Source organism: Nomascus leucogenys, chromosome 8, assembly GCF_006542625.1.
Source record: "Nomascus leucogenys isolate Asia chromosome 8, Asia_NLE_v1, whole genome shotgun sequence".
Lineage (NCBI taxonomy): Eukaryota > Metazoa > Chordata > Mammalia > Primates > Hylobatidae > Nomascus > Nomascus leucogenys.
Genome location: NC_044388.1, coordinates 110,139,207 through 110,154,409, shown reverse-complemented (window position 1 = coordinate 110,154,409; position 15,203 = coordinate 110,139,207). Strand labels below are relative to the sequence as shown.

At 58.1% G+C, this 15,203-nt stretch overlaps 1 protein-coding gene across 3 annotated transcripts in view; it reads left to right on the top strand.

The window, feature by feature from the left end:
- Positions 1-15,203, top strand: part of BRD3 (bromodomain containing 3) — a 36,180-nt gene that overhangs the window by 13,889 nt on the left and 7,088 nt on the right. For all 3 annotated transcript variants that reach the window (XM_030818137.1, XM_030818135.1, XM_030818136.1), the window contains exons 2-9: positions 530-855; positions 1,648-1,785; positions 2,824-2,971; positions 3,945-4,159; positions 6,091-6,462; positions 9,116-9,244; positions 12,497-12,688; positions 14,186-14,421. In XM_030818137.1, coding sequence (XP_030673997.1) covers positions 643-855; positions 1,648-1,785; positions 2,824-2,971; positions 3,945-4,159; positions 6,091-6,462; positions 9,116-9,244; positions 12,497-12,688; positions 14,186-14,421 — 1,643 coding nt within the window. In that variant the 5' untranslated portion in view covers positions 530-642. The remainder of the gene's footprint in view (positions 1-529; positions 856-1,647; positions 1,786-2,823; positions 2,972-3,944; positions 4,160-6,090; positions 6,463-9,115; positions 9,245-12,496; positions 12,689-14,185; positions 14,422-15,203) is intronic.

The following is a 15,203-nucleotide window of genomic DNA, read 5'->3' as shown; positions in this document are numbered from 1 at the left end:
GGTGCCACCTCCTTGCACCGTGTTTGGGTCTGCAAACGTCTGTGTTGTGCCGGCCCCACTTGCCCTGGCTGTGTTGGGCCCACACTGTGCTGTCCACGCATGGGTCACTCGTCAGTACATTGTCGTGGCCAAGCTGTCAGAGCCCAGTAGCAACGAGTCAGTCCCACGAGTGGGTGGTTGGTGGGCAGAAGGCTGCCAGTGGCTGAGTCCCTTGGCATACCTGCCTCCCAGTGTGTGCCCCAAGCCCCCACCTGGGAGCAAGTGGCATGTGCCTGAGCTCCCTCCACCGCCCAGGCCTTCCCTTCCGTGCCTGAGAGCAGTGGTTGGAGAGTCATTCTGAGCTGGTGGTGCTTGGCCTGAGCAGCTTTCCCGACAGCCTCTCACCTGGGTGGCTGGGCAATGGGGGTGAGTGAGTAGAGCAGGCCCTGCTGGGGCCCGACAGGTGCCCTCAGGAGCCCACCGAGGCTGGGAGAGGTGGGGGTCCCTGGGGTGACTGGCCCGCCTCTCTGTTGTGCTTCCTCCTCTGCAGCTGTCGCCTGGTTGGGCCCGGAAATGGGACGTCGCGCCTCCTCAGGGAGCGTAGAAGCAGCCAGGGCCTCTCCAAGCCGCTGCTGTGACAGAAAGTGAGCGAGCTGCCGGAGGATGTCCACCACCACGACAGTCGCCCCTGCGGGGATCCCGGCGGCCCCGGGCCCTGTGAACCCACCCCCCCCGGAGGTCTCCAACCCCAGCAAGCCTGGCCGCAAGACCAACCAGCTGCAGTACATGCAGAATGTGGTGGTGAAGACGCTCTGGAAACACCAGTTCGCCTGGCCCTTCTACCAGCCCGTGGACGCAATCAAATTGAACCTGCCGGTGCGTAGCTGCTGCCTCCCCAAGAGCCACGCTCTGCTGCGGCCGTCCTCTGTCCCCTCCTGCTTCCCCCACTCCTGGAAAGACTGCCTGTCTGGCCTTGGGAATTTGCTGCTAAGCTGGGGACAGCACAAAGGCGCACAGGGGCCACGTGGGTGTGGGAGAGTGGAGGGCAGCTGCCCTAGATGCAGGAAATAGGGAGAAGCCACGCGTGTCCAGGAGGAAAGCGGTGATGGGGCTTAGGAGTCGAGGCTCACTGGGGCCTTCTTCCACCTCACTGGCTCCTGCAGGATGGCCCATCTGCCAGCTTGGTGAGCCCACTTGGAGTTAGAGGCCGAGTGTATGTTGAGGTCTGCTTTTCAGGTGATGGTGCCCTCATCTGCATGCTCATTTTTGACCAGGGCCCACACAGACAAACCCTGAGCATTGCAGAGGAAGCCCTGGGCTGGCACTTGGTGGCCTGGGCTCTGGGCCCTGCTGGGCCCTGGTCACCTGCAGGTTTGGACCCTGGAAGGTTTGGCCCCATCTCCAGTATGTAGACCTGTCCTGGGGTCTGCCCTAGCTCCGTGGGCTCCCCTCTGCACATGCTTGGGGTCCAGAGAGAGGTTGGGCAGGAGTTTGGAGCTGGCCAAGTGCCCACCTCACCATAGCCCACTGCCTTCAGAGACCAGAAAGTGCCTCCGGGCCAGCCCCAGTCCTCAGTCCACTTGGGAAGGCCAGGCTGTGTCCACTTGGGAATTGTGAAAATAATTATATAGAATCTTCTGGTAATGCCTCTGAAAATCTCTTTCCTAGGATTATCATAAAATAATAAAAAACCCAATGGATATGGGGACTATTAAGAAGAGACTAGAAAATAATTATTATTGGAGTGCAAGCGAATGTATGCAGGACTTCAACACCATGTTTACAAATTGTTACATTTATAACAAGGTAAGAAGATGGGGGCCCAGCAGGCCGCATGCAGTAAGGATTCGGGCGCTGTGCCACGTGGATCCCCTAGCCATTCTTGGCCAGTGCCAGGTCGGCCTGGGCGCTTTGCAGCAGCTATTGGGCAGGCCCAAAGCGCATCACCTGGCCGGGTGCCATGGCTCACACCTGTAATCCCAGCACTTTGAGAGGCCAAGGTGGGTGGATCACTTGAGCTCAGGAGTTCGTGACCAGCCTGTGCAACATGGTGAAACCCCGTCTCTACTAAAAATACAAAAAAAATTAGCCAGGTGTGGTAGCAGGCACCTGTAATCCCAGCTACTCAGAAGGCTAAGGCAGGAGAATCGCTTAAACCCGGGAGGTGGAGGTTGCAGTGAGCCGAGATCGTGCCACTGCACTCCAGCCTGGGCGACAGAGCAAGACTCAAAAAAAAAAAAAAATTTATATATATATATATATATATATATATACACACACACACACACATACAGGAGTATATACATACATATACGTGTATATATATACACATACATATACGTGTATATATATACACATACATACACGTGTATATATATACACATACATATACATGTATATATATATTCATTTTGTTCTCTCCTGCACTGCCAAATCTGTTAACAAATTTTTTTTTTTTTTTTTTGAGACGGAGTCTCGCTCTGTCGCCCAGGGTGGAGTGCGGTGGCGCGATCTCGGCTCACTGCAAGCTCCGCCTCCCGGGTTCACGCCATTCTCCTGCCTCAGCCTCTCCGAGTAGCTGGGACTACAGGCGTCCGCCACCACGCCCGGCTAATTTTTTTGTATCTTTTTAGTAGAGACGGGGTTTCACCGTGGTCTCGATCTGCTGACCTCGTGATCCGCCCGCCTCGGCCTCCCAAAATGCTGGGATTACAAGCTTGAGCCACCGCACCCGGCCTCTGTTAACAAATTTTAAATATTTTTTTGAGCTACAACTAATAATGTCCTTTGCAAGCATACAGCTCCTTTCCTGACACGTGACCTGAACTCTCTCTGTGTCTTCAGCCCACAGATGACATAGTGCTAATGGCCCAAGCCTTAGAGAAAATTTTTCTACAAAAAGTGGCCCAGATGCCCCAAGAGGAAGTTGAATTATTACCCCCTGCTCCAAAGGGCAAAGGCCGGAAGCCAGCTGCGGGAGCCCAGAGCACAGGTAAAGGGAGCCAGGGTGGGCGAGGGGCTGGGCCTCTCTGCAGAGGCCTACGGGTGGATGGGCTGGGATTCGAGTCCTTTAGCCATCTGAGCTGTTTCCCATCTGTCATGAAGAGCTTGTGGGTGCCGGGTCTTGGCTGAGTGTGGCCTGTGGGTGATGTTGGAGGGGCAGCTGGCCCGGGGATACAGAAGACGTTAACGCCGTAGCCGGCTGCCTTTGAGCCCACTCTGGGGAGGAGCTCACGGTCTAGGAGGATCACCTGTCCCTGCTCTCCACCTCCCAAATCCTGCTCCCCCTTCCAGTTCCAGCCCTGAAGTCACTTCTTCCATGATGCCTGGGGCCTGTGCCCCTCCTAGGGCTTTGTCTCTTTAGCACTCATTTGATTCTCTGTGACCTGAGAGTCACTGTCACCTGCCTGGCTCCCTGGTCAAGTAAGACCGCGTCTCCCTGTCAGGGAGCACGGTAGTGATAAGTGCCGTGAGCCCCGGGATCCCACCTGGCCTGGGAAACCGGCATGCAGGCGTGTCTGGGTGGAGAGGCTGACCAAGCGGGATGGCCAGTGCCACGGGCTGTCCCGTGTTGCAGATGGGAGAAGCTGGGGGCTTAAGTACGGCCATGTCCTTGGTCACTCAGCTTGTTACTGAGGGAACCGAGTTCAGTACCAGCTTTCCGTGACTCCAGGGTGGCCCTTGACTGCCAGGCCATGGGACTGCCCTGGCTTCCTCATTCCGCCTCCTGTGGTCTGTGGCGGGGGGCCTCCACTTCATGCAGAGAGCCCTCAGCCAAGATGAGCCAGACCATCCCTGCCCCCAAGATGCAGGATGGGGGGCATCTCAGCATGGAGGGTTCTTATGGTCGGGGGTCTTAGCAGCACAGAGCTGGCCCCCGTGTTCTGGCTGGAGGGGTGGCACTGGAAGCTTCTGGAAATACTAGTGGAGCCTGGCGTGCTGAACATCGCTTCCTTGTCTTGAAGGTACGCAGCAAGTGGCGGCTGTGTCCTCTGTCTCCCCAGCAACCCCCTTTCAGAGCGTGCCCCCCACTGTCTCCCAGACGCCCGTCATCGCTGCCACCCCTGTACCAACCATCACTGCAAACGTCACGTCGGTCCCAGTCCCCCCAGCTGCCGCCCCACCTCCTCCTGCCACACCCATCGTCCCCGTGGTCCCTCCTACGCCGCCTGTCGTCAAGGTGAGCACCCTGAGTCTAGATGGCTGGGGCGTCTGAGACCAGCCAGGGTTCCTGAGGTCATGGCAGGAGCAGCGGGCGGGGTCTCCCACCTTACCCTGAGTGCCGGCTCTTGGGAGTGGTTCTCTCTGCGCCCTGGGAGGTCAGGCCGTTGTTACTGACGCAGATGAGGAGACCTAGGCCTGGGGAGCTGAAGGTCACACAGCTGGTAAGGGAGGGCCTGGCTGAACTTGAATCCCAGCTTCTCTGGCCAGAAGCCCTGGCCAAAGGCTTGGTCAAGGTGGGGAAGTTGTGGGAGAGAAGCCAGGGTGGGAGGGGTCCTGGTCCTCCCCTTCTCACACTCAGGAGAGTGGTGCCAGCTGTACCCACCTGGGTGCATTGTGAGGTGCCAGCACCCAAGTCGGCCCCGCCTGTGGGCTCCACATGGGAGCATGGAGACCTGCCTGTCCTGCTCCCCACTTGGCTGGGAGCTTTTCACAGCGGGCCCTGTCGGTCTCGGCAGGGAGTGGGTGCTCCCTGCAAGATTTGGGGCTAGTGAGGCCTGGTGAGTCTCCTGCTTTGAGCAGGGCCCGTGCCAGGCACTTATGTGTATTATCTTCTTCAATTTGATCCTCACAGCAACCCTCTGGGGCAGACAGTATTTCCCCCATCTTACAGATGAGGAAGCGGGCGCTCAAAGGGGTTAAATGGCTCGCCCAAGGTAAAACGCCACCTCCGTTGCTTCCCCTCCCCATGGCCTTCACTGCCTGCACTTATGGGTGGCCTCTGGCCAAGCCGCCTCCCCCCAGCGGGGGCTGTTTCTGGAGCATGTCCCATTTGCCACGGCCAGACGAGTCTCTCCCTGCTCCTACCCGCCCTCTGCGGCACGCGCCTGGCGCTTGGCAGCCCGTCGGTGCCTGTCAAGTGTTTGTGGATAGCCAGCTCTGGCCCCTGCCAGTCTGAGGGTGGCGGCTTGGCTGGGCAGTGACTGTGGGTGGCTCTCTAGACGGCAGGTGCCGTGGGCTGGGAGCCGTGGCTCCCCCTGGCTCTTCTCCCGCTGGGCTAAGATTAGAAGCCAGCTGAGCTGGTCTCAGGGTGCACACTGAGCCCTGGCCCTGGAACGCTAAGGTGATGCCCATGGGTGCTGGGTGCTGAGGCCCTTGCAGGCTGCCCAGAGAGGCCTGCACACCCCCACAAGGCCTGGACGTTAAACGTGCGTCTGCCTGGTGCCTGGCTCCGTCCCCAGGACACACCCACAGAAGGCTCTGTGGGTCATTTCCCTCCTCTCCTTGCTTGAAATAGCCTTAGGTGGCTCCCATTGCTGCTGGGATGGAGTCCAGACTTGCCCACTCACTCCCTGAAGTCCCTTGTTCCCAGAGCTGCTGTGGCTGCTTCATGCCTCCTGGTTGGGCTGCCCCCTGCCCTGTGTCCGGAATGCTCTCCTGCCTCCCTCTTGTCCCGCAAAACTTGTGTTTGTCCGCGGAGCCCCTGCTCTCAGGCCCTTGTCTGGAACTTTCCTGCTGGTCTCTAAAAGCAGGGAGTTCCTCCCAGGTCTCTGCAGCACCGAGGTCCCCGGGTCCTGGTCTGGGTGCTTGTTAGGTGTCTGGCGAATTGCATGCAGCACCTCACACGGCTTGGGGTGTGAGGTGCGAGCCCACCTGGGACCCCTGAGCCCTCGGGGCTAAGGGAGAGAGGTGTCTCCCCACACCCAGGTGAGGGTGGGTTTCAGAGTTGAGCCTGAGGGAGAGTCCCAGCCTCACCACTGCCAGCTGTGTGACCTTGGGCCAGTGACATGGCCCCTGAGCCTTGGTGTCCTCTCCTGTGGGGCCGTGCATGTGGCCGCTTAGCCCAGCACCAGGCAGGCAGACAGTGCCCCAGAAACGCGGCTGCAGCGACATGCGTCTTTGGGGCCACAGCCTGGTTTCCGGGGTTCACTGGTTATTTCACTGTCGCAGAAAAAGGGCGTGAAGCGGAAAGCAGACACAACCACTCCCACGACGTCGGCCATCACTGCCAGCCGGAGTGAGTCGCCCCCGCCGTTGTCAGACCCCAAGCAGGCCAAAGTGGTGGCCCGGCGGGAGAGTGGTGGCCGCCCCATCAAGCCTCCCAAGAAGGACCTGGAGGACGGCGAGGTGCCCCAGCACGCAGGCAAGAAGGGCAAGCTGTCGGAGCACCTGCGCTACTGTGACAGCATCCTCAGGGAGATGCTATCCAAGAAGCACGCGGCCTACGCCTGGCCCTTCTACAAGCCGGTGGACGCCGAGGCCCTGGAGCTGCACGACTACCATGACATCATCAAGCACCCGATGGACCTCAGCACCGTGAAGGTACGTGGCTGCGCGGCAGGCCCTGCTCTGCCCACATCCTGCGGCTCTGCCGTGGGTGCTGATGTCTTGTGCCGGCTGAGTGGGGGCTCTCGGGGAGCAGGGTCTCGCCTGCCGGAGAAGCGCACCCTCCGGGCTGGCCCCCGCATCCCCGGCTGTGGCTGGCAGGGCTCAGCGAGGAAGGCGTGCCCTGCTTGTGGGTCCCGGAGTCTGTGGCTCTGTTGTTGTTTATTCCCATCGAACCTGTTTGGTGATTTCATTGATTTCCTTCCCACCTCCCATTCTGTATCATCAGGTCAGGGGGCCCCTAGAGCTGGGCCACTCTCACAGTTGGCACAAGTTTTAAAGCTGCACTTTGCTTCCCTCAAGCCCCGGATACAGGCGCCTCACAGCAGACAGGAGTGAGGCGGCCAGTGGGGATGGCCTGGCTTCTGTCCCTTAAGTGCCTCCAAACTCCACCCCCTCACCAGACGGAAGTGGGCCCTGGGCAGGTGGCAGAGCTGAGACCGAGAGCCTGGCCTCCCCCATGCCAGTCTTCTCAAGGCGGCAGCCTCTGCCTGGGCTCTTGTGTGCCTCGCAGCAGGTCAGAGTGAGTCTGGTCCCTATGGCGGGTGGTGGTGGGGGCGGCATTTGAGCTGCACCGCCCCAAGGCAGGGTGAGCTCCACTGAGTCTTCCCTGAGCACCTTTCCAGACTTCTGGTTGGCACCTGCCTTCCCTCTGGGAGAGCTCCAGGCCAGCTCCCAGGGACGTGCAGGCAGTTGGCAGAGGTGTGGCCCGCCTCCTCCGCGGCCCTGGGAAGAGCTGCTGGGAGCCCTGTTGGGCAGTTGTTTTCATCCTGGGAAGCCAGTCGCAGTCGTTCTGCCCACCTGAGGCAGGATCTCCTGATGAAAGCCTTTTCTTCCTTGGTTGACTGGATCTCAGGGGCAGGACAGACCTGGCTGGCCCAGGCCCCAGAGCCCAGTGCAGTCAGGTGAAAGTGACACGCAGGGCCGCCTGGCTCCACTGCCGTGGGTGGGGAAGCTGAGAGCCGGAGCTACGCAGCCCAGAGCTGCCAGGAGCCTCGGCTGCAGCCTCCAGGGCTGGGGTTGGTGTGTCTCTACCACAGCACAGTTAGCACAGTTAGCAGGGATTTCTGGAACATCACTGGGGGTTCCAGTGTTTGGGCTGGACTCAAGCTCAGCTTAATTCCGTTTTGGTCAAAGGGTCTGATTTGCCCTTGAAACCATAATAAAGAAGCTCTAGAAAATCAGTTCACTTTAAAGTCATGATCTGCTTTGTTCGGAGCTTCCCACCTCTGTCTGTCCTGGCATGGGGAGAAGCCAGGTGCGTTGGCAGCACTTGCTGCCCGCGAGTGTGGCGCGGACACTGTGGAAAAGGGGCGGTGAATCAGGGAGAGAGGCCTCAGGACCTATAGATTTTACAGATGGAGCTTTTGGGGATGGTTTGTCCCGGCACATGCTAAAACGGAAAACAAGCTTTTCTCCCAACATCAGAGGCTTTCAGGTCCCACTGTGTCCCCGGGTTCTTTCTGCCAGCCCTTCCTTCTGGATGGGTCTCATGTCTGAGTGCATAGGGTGCGGGCCCTGAGTTGGGGGCGCCCTCTGCAGGTTAGGACCCGGCCCCTCCATCTGACTGGCACCTGGACGAATGCAGCCTGGACCCCACGGAGCGGTCGGGGTAGATTCGCCCTGCCCTTGCGTGTGTCATCCCTCGAGGTCCCCGACAAGGTCCCTCTCCTTGAAGCCATCCCGGGATAGGAAACTCACTCCCTCGGGCACAGCATGACCTCTTTTTGCCCCAACTAGTGTGTTCCCAGTGGTCACCTTGAAGTGTCCCTCGACGATCCTGCCTCTGGCCACTCCCCGGCAGAGCCACCTGCACCTCCCAGCTCTGGGGACTGATTGTGTGCCCCTCCTCACCCCTGCCGCCTGGCACTGTCTGCCCAGGCCTTGGCCTCAGTTCTCTGCTTGCCAAAGCCAGGTGGGACCTGCGGTGGGTTTTGCTGTAGGGTCTCTGTGTGGCCGAGTAAACGTGGGTGGGTGTCAGCCGACACGTCCCCGTTGCCTCCACCCCTGTGGGGTTCAGGAGCTGCGGCTGGACACAGCGTGGAGTCCCTTAGGTCCAGCTAGGCCCCTGGGATACCGGGGTGCTTCTGTAGGAAGCAAGCTGGCTAACAGCTACTGGCTTCCTTGAGGGAAAAATTTACATTTCCTTGTGTAGACTGAGCAGGCCCCCTGTTGTTGGTGGAATCTGACTTTGCTGCAGCCTCACGCCCCCCGGGGCTGCTGATGGCACATCAGCATGTGAAGATTTACCCACTTTGTGTGAAGGGAAGCTCTGGACAAGGAAGGGGCCGAGGGACACCTACGGGAACCTGGGATTTCTCGTTGAGTGCATTTTTCTTCCTACCGGGAGATCTGTCTCTGGAGTCCCAGACCCTCCCTGCCAAGCCATCGAGTCACCCTCTCATGTCCTCACTTTGGGTTTCCTCGTACGAGGTCCTGGAGAGCTGGGGTGTCCTGCCGGCCAGGCCAGTAGGCACTGTCCTGGAGCTGGCGGTGGCTCGTGAGGCTCCAGAGTTCATGTCGTGGGGTGTGGCAGAGAGTCCAGAGGCCACGGGCCACGCTCACTGGCCCCTGTCACTGTGTGTTGCAGAGGAAGATGGATGGCCGAGAGTACCCAGACGCACAGGGCTTTGCTGCTGATGTCCGGCTGATGTTCTCGAATTGCTACAAATACAATCCCCCAGACCACGAGGTGGTGGCCATGGCCCGGAAGCTCCAGGTAACCCGAGGCTGGGCACGCGTGGGGCGGCTCAGCTCGGCACTGTGGGCATCCTGGCCTCGGTGTGGGGTGGGCGCCCAGGTGAATGTCCAGCCGAGGAAGGCCTCAGAGAGCCTCATTCCCTCAACACGTTTTTCCCTAGTGCCAACCAGGTCCTTGCCAGGCTCTGAGCTGGGTTCCAGGAGCTGCCACTGGGGCAGGGCAGCCAGCGAGCTGGTGGAACCACTGGGGCTCCGTGGGGGTGTTGCAGCAGTGAGCCTTTCCCGCCAGGGGCTGGTGCGTGTACCAGGTGGGACGGCAGATGCCCTTTCTCTTCTGGCTTCCCCGACTGTAGTTTCCAGCAAGTCTCTGTGGCAAGGAGAGGCTTGGACACTAGCCTGTCAGTGCAGCCGGTGGATGAATTAGGTGACAGTGACTTGTGTAGCATTTTGCTTTTCTGACAACAGAAGTAAAAGGTGGATTGGAGACAATGCAGGAAGCAGTGAGGTGTCTTAAGGGAAAACAGGAGTGTCTTGGTCTGGCTCTCAGCACAGGGACTTTGTGAACATGCACAAACCTCACAGAGATTTGTATGTGTGTGTGCGTGTGTGTGTGCTCCTGCCTGCATGTGCATTTTTCTGCCAAAGTCCAGGTCCCACACACATATTTTGGTGGGGTGGATGTGCCAGAATCTATTCTCACCTTTTCTAATTGTGATCGCAGGTGGTTTGCTTTTATAAGTAACAGCACCACTGTTATAAATGTTATTTAATCAAAGGACTTGATTTTTGGAGGAAAGGGGTATGTGTTCTCTTCCAGCATGCTTTTCCTTTTCATGGGACCCAGAATGTCGTCTTAGATGTTCTCAGTCCTTGGACAGACTGTTTTGAAATCCCCGAGCAGCCCATGGTATTATTGTGGATGACACAGGACCCATAAAAGGGGCAGAGAGAGAAACTCGTTCCCCCTGTGGGTCCCGCTCCCTTTCCCACTCGCCCGTGCACAGGGCCTGCCCAAGGTCCTCTCCCAGGCACTGCTGCCGTTGCCACCCTCTCTGTGCACTGGGTCCTGTGGGGGATGATGGCAGAGTGGTCCTGGAGGTCCCATTACATCCAGAGGAAGCCATCAGAACCCTGGTTTTATACTGAGACCTCGCTCACTGTGTCTTGAACCCAAAAGACCTTGCAAAGCGCAGTCCTCTGGAGCCTGGTAAATACTGGCTTGAGTTTAACGAGGGAGCTGAGCATAGAGGACGGAAACCCAGGCTTGCAGACCAAGCAGGGAAGCCAGCAGCTCTGCCCCTGCTCCTACAACAGGTGCTGTTGGATAGACATGGTGCTCATGCCTGTAATCCCAGCACTTTGGGAGGCGGAGGTGGGAGGATCACTTGAGGGCAAGAGTTTGAGACGAGCTGTCTCTACAACAGATTTTTAAAATGAGCCAGGTGTGGTGGTGTGTCCCTGTAGTACCAGCTACTCAGGAAAGTGAGATGGGAGGATCACCTGAGCCCAGGCGTTTGAGACTGCAGTGAGCTGTGATTGCACAGCACTCCAGCCTGGGCAACACAGTGAGACCCTGAGGCTGATGGATTTCCATGACTGAGCACTATTTAGCAATTGTGCAGTTTTATCAGTTGAGCTGTGGGGTTAGAGCCCAACAGCAAAACGACCTGACCTGAATGGCCTTCAAGGCTGTCGGCCGAGCAGGGGCCTGGATCGCTGCTCTGTGGGTTGGGTTGCCTCTGGGGACATCTCCTGAGAGGAGAGCCTGGGATATGAGAGCCTGGGGTGGGCTTCTCCAGAGCTGGCTCCAACCTGAACAGTGGAGGCATGTCACGTGTGCAGACAGTGTGGATTCAGGTTTCTGAGCTTGGCAAAGAGAAATCTCCCTCATTTCCACATCACTGTGCATCCCTGTCTTCGGTGAGCCTGGGCTGCCCCAGGGAGGGAGATGTTTGCTGAGAGGGGCGACTGAGGGCCTAGGTCCTGGTCCAAAGGCTTTCCAAAGTCAATTTTGATAGGAAGTCCGGGTGTGGTGGCTTACGCCTGTAATCTCAGCACTTTGGGAGGCCAGAGTGGGAGGATCACTTGAGCTCAGGGGTTCAAGAGCAGCCTGGGCAACAGGGCAGGACCCTGTCCCTAAAACAAATAAAGTAGGCCAGGCGTGGTGGCTCACACCTGTAAGCCCAGCACTTTAGGAGGCCAAGGCAGGCAGATCACAAGGTCAGGAGTTCGAGAACAGCCTGGCCAACATGGTGAAACTTCGGCTCTACTAAAAATACAAAAAATTAGCCAGGAGTGGTGGTGCGTGCTTGTGATCCCAGCTACTCAGGAAGCTGAGGCAAGAGAATCACTTGAAACCAGGATGTGGAGGATGCAGTGAGCTGAGATCACGCCATTGCACTCCAGCCTGGGCAAAAGAGCAAGACTCTGTCTTGAGAGAAAAAAAAAAATTAGTAAAAGAGAAACTTAAAAATGTGTATATGTGTGTGTGTGTGTATGTGTATATGTGTATATATGTGTGTGTATATATATATGTGTATATGTGTGTGTGTGTGTGTGTGTGTGTGTGTATATATATATGTATATATTTGAGACAGGGTCTCACTCTGTCACCCAGGCTGGAGTGCAGTGGCATGATTTCGGCTCACTGCAGCCTCAACCTCCTGGGTTCAAGCAATCCACCCATCGCATCCTCCCGAGCAGCTAGGATCACAGACATGTGCTGCCATGACTGGCTAATTTTTATATTTTTTTGTAAATAAAATATCAATAGGACTAGACTTTGGCCTTTTGGGCCAACTTTTGGAGTTAACCATTCATGAGATGTGATGCTGCAGTCAGTTCCGGGGTGAAGAGATGGGAAGAGGTCAACACTCTTGGACTCCTGTGGCTATGGAGGACCCTGTCTAAGCTCAAGGGAAGACACTCTTTCCCGTTTCACAGCAGGGGCAGCCCCGGGGAGCTTTGGGCCAGGAGGCTACAAGGATGCGTGCATCTTCTAGAGAGGGCTCATGGAGTTGCTGAAGGGAGCTGTGGGCCAGCTCCTGTATCCCCTCCTCCCAGGCCTGTCCCCAGGAATTGCCTGGGGAGGGAGGGCAAGTTGGAAACAACCACAGCCCCCCAGGCAGGCAGGACCCTGTCTCCTCCTAGCCCGACCTTTGTAACAGCTGTGGGTGCTGCCCCAGGGGCACCTCAGAAACCCTGAGGGCCCACACCAAGGGGCAGCCCCATGGGCATCCACGTCTTCAGGACAGCCTCTGTTCTGCCGCAGGACGTGTTTGAGATGAGGTTTGCCAAGATGCCGGATGAACCCGTGGAGGCACCGGCACTGCCTGCCCCCGCAGCCCCCATGGTGAGCAAGGGCGCTGAGAGCAGCCGCAGCAGTGAGGAGAGCTCTTCGGACTCGGGCAGCTCGGACTCGGAGGAGGAGCGGGCCACCAGGCTGGCAGAGCTGCAGGAGCAGGTGGGCACTGGCACGCTTGGGTGGGGTTCAGGGGCTGAGGCGGGATTGCTGGCACAGCAGCCCAAGGTCCGTCCCTTTGCATGGTACCCTCCTCTGCCCTGTGTCCCTCAGCAGCCGCGGTAGTGCTTCCTCGTAAAGACACTCAGAGTGCCCTCCCCAGGTCTGGGGTGGTGCGAGCCTAAACCACAGCACACATGGGTGGCTGCGGGGACACATGGCTGGGATGTTTCTGAAGACCTGGCGGGCCTCAGGTGGGAGCTCAGTGGTCATGTGTGGTTAATGTGTGCCTTGCTCTGCTCCAGAAAGGCCTGTGAGGCACTTGCAGAGGCCACAGTAGTGCCTGGGCTCCAAGCAGTCACTCGCAGTGGGGTGGGGTGCGGGCACCAGGGTCCTGAGGGCCCTGCCGTGCAGCTGCCCAGCCCCAGCCCCGCTGCCAGGCTGTGCTTCCTCCCCCTTCTCTGCTTTCCTCGTTTGCAGTATGGGACAAATGTCACTCACTCTGAGCTGTCTTGAGGTCAAATTGAGAAAGATGTGAATTGTTTCCCCAGACCTCTGGCAGCCAGCCAGATGCATGATTTCTGGGACCCCAGATTGGGAGAAAGTAGAGCAGGGCTGTTGAGTCAGAAGGGGAACAGCATGATTCAGGGCTGCAAGGGCAGCGATGGCCCTGCAGTCCCCAGAGTGGGGCTGGACATTTGATTTTGAAGTGGCAAGGACACACAGCAGGGAAGACGGCTGTGAGGTGGCAGCTCCTCCACCTGCCCGCTGCCTTCCTTGCACAGACCACCCAGAGGCAGGGACAGGCCGTGGCCTCACCTGGGCAGTGCCTCTCAAGGGGCCTCTCCTCTCCCATGGGGGTGGCTGCAATGGCGAGGGCGAGGCGCTTGGCACACTGCCAGCTGCAGGGCGGCCCTGGATGAATGCTGGTTGCTGGCAGTGGATTGTTTTAACCCCGGAGTCCTGCGTGTTATCAAATGGCTTCCCAGAAGTCACTGATGAAAATCTCCTTTGTGCGGGCATTTAAACTTCTAGAGAGTCCTTCCTTATCTGAACAATGGTAATAATAAAAATGTTAGCTGCCCACCTAGGGTAGATGACAGGTTGATGGGTGCAGCAAACCACCGTGGCACATGTATACCTATGTGACAAACCTGCACGTTCTGCACATGTATCCCAGAACTTACAGTATAATAAATTTTTTTTTAAAAGTTAGCTGTCCTTACCGAGTCCCTGTTGTGCCACCTGCGCAGTGCTGAGCCTGTGGCCAGGCAGCTCTTCCCCACTGCAGGTGAAGAAGCCGAGGCGGAGAGGGCTCATGACTCACTGGGGGTCACGGGAGTGAGGGGCAGAGCAGGGCCCGGGTGCTCCTGGTTCACCTCCTCGCCCAGCTGAGGCGGCTCCGACATCGCCCCAAGCCCCCTCCAATCCCAGGGTCCCACGCAGCCTCAGTAGTGTGGGCTGTGCCCAGCACCTGCTCAGCCGCCCGCTCTTTTCCAGCTGAAGGCCGTGCACGAGCAGCTGGCCGCCCTGTCTCAGGCCCCAGTAAACAAACCAAAGAAGAAGAAGGAGAAGAAGGAGAAGGAGAAGAAGAAGAAGGACAAGGAGAAGGAGAAGGAGAAGCACAAATTGAAGGCTGAGGAAGAGAAGAAGGCCAAGGTGGCTCCGCCTGCCAAGCAGGCCCAGCAGAAGAAGGCTCCTGCCAAGAAGGCCAACAGCACGACCGCGGCCGGCAGGTGGGCTCCAGACCCGCTCGGGCTCCAAGAGCCCAGCACTCTCAGCGCGCCATGGGGACTCACGTAGCAGCAGTGCTGGGATTGGGGGCTTTGTGCCTTGGCCACCTGGAAACCAGGGTGATGGGGGTGGGGAGACAGAGGGCCTGATGAGACCTGTGCTGGGAAGTCCGGCGGCCCAGGTGGTGCTGCTCAGCTGTCTGCGGGGCTGGCCTGGATTCTGGGCATTGAAGCGCTGGCACGGCCTGGTTTCCACATGATGAAGCTTTTGGGATGTTTTTCTGGTCTGGGCCAAGGATCTTGACTAGGGGGAGTTGAACGCCCCATTTTGGACTTGCCCATAGGCAGGGGGCAGGGATGGTGGAATCGTGCACAGCCGCATTCAGCCTCCTTCGGGAGCCCGTGCTGTGGCTGGGCACCACCCTGAGGAGTGTCTGCTAGGGACACGCAGGAGCCACAAAGCAATGTGAGCTAGTAGGGAAGGAGCTCAGGCCCAGGATGGGGGCTCTCCTGGCCAGGTGGAAGGGAGGCTTCCCAAGGGGGAGGCAACAGCTGTGTGGGGGCAAGCTTGGCAGCAGAGGGCCAGGGAGGGAGTTCCAAGAACAGGGAACAGCGGGTACAAAGCCACAGAGTCCAGTAGGACGTGTTCCTTTTGGGAATGAGGGCAAAGTTGGCACCACTGAAAAAGAACAAGTTGGGAAAAAAGGTGAGTTGAGGCTGCTGAGATCAGCCGGCTTTGTTTGAGGTGTTCATGCTTCCTTTTCAAGCAAATGAAGGAGAGTTAG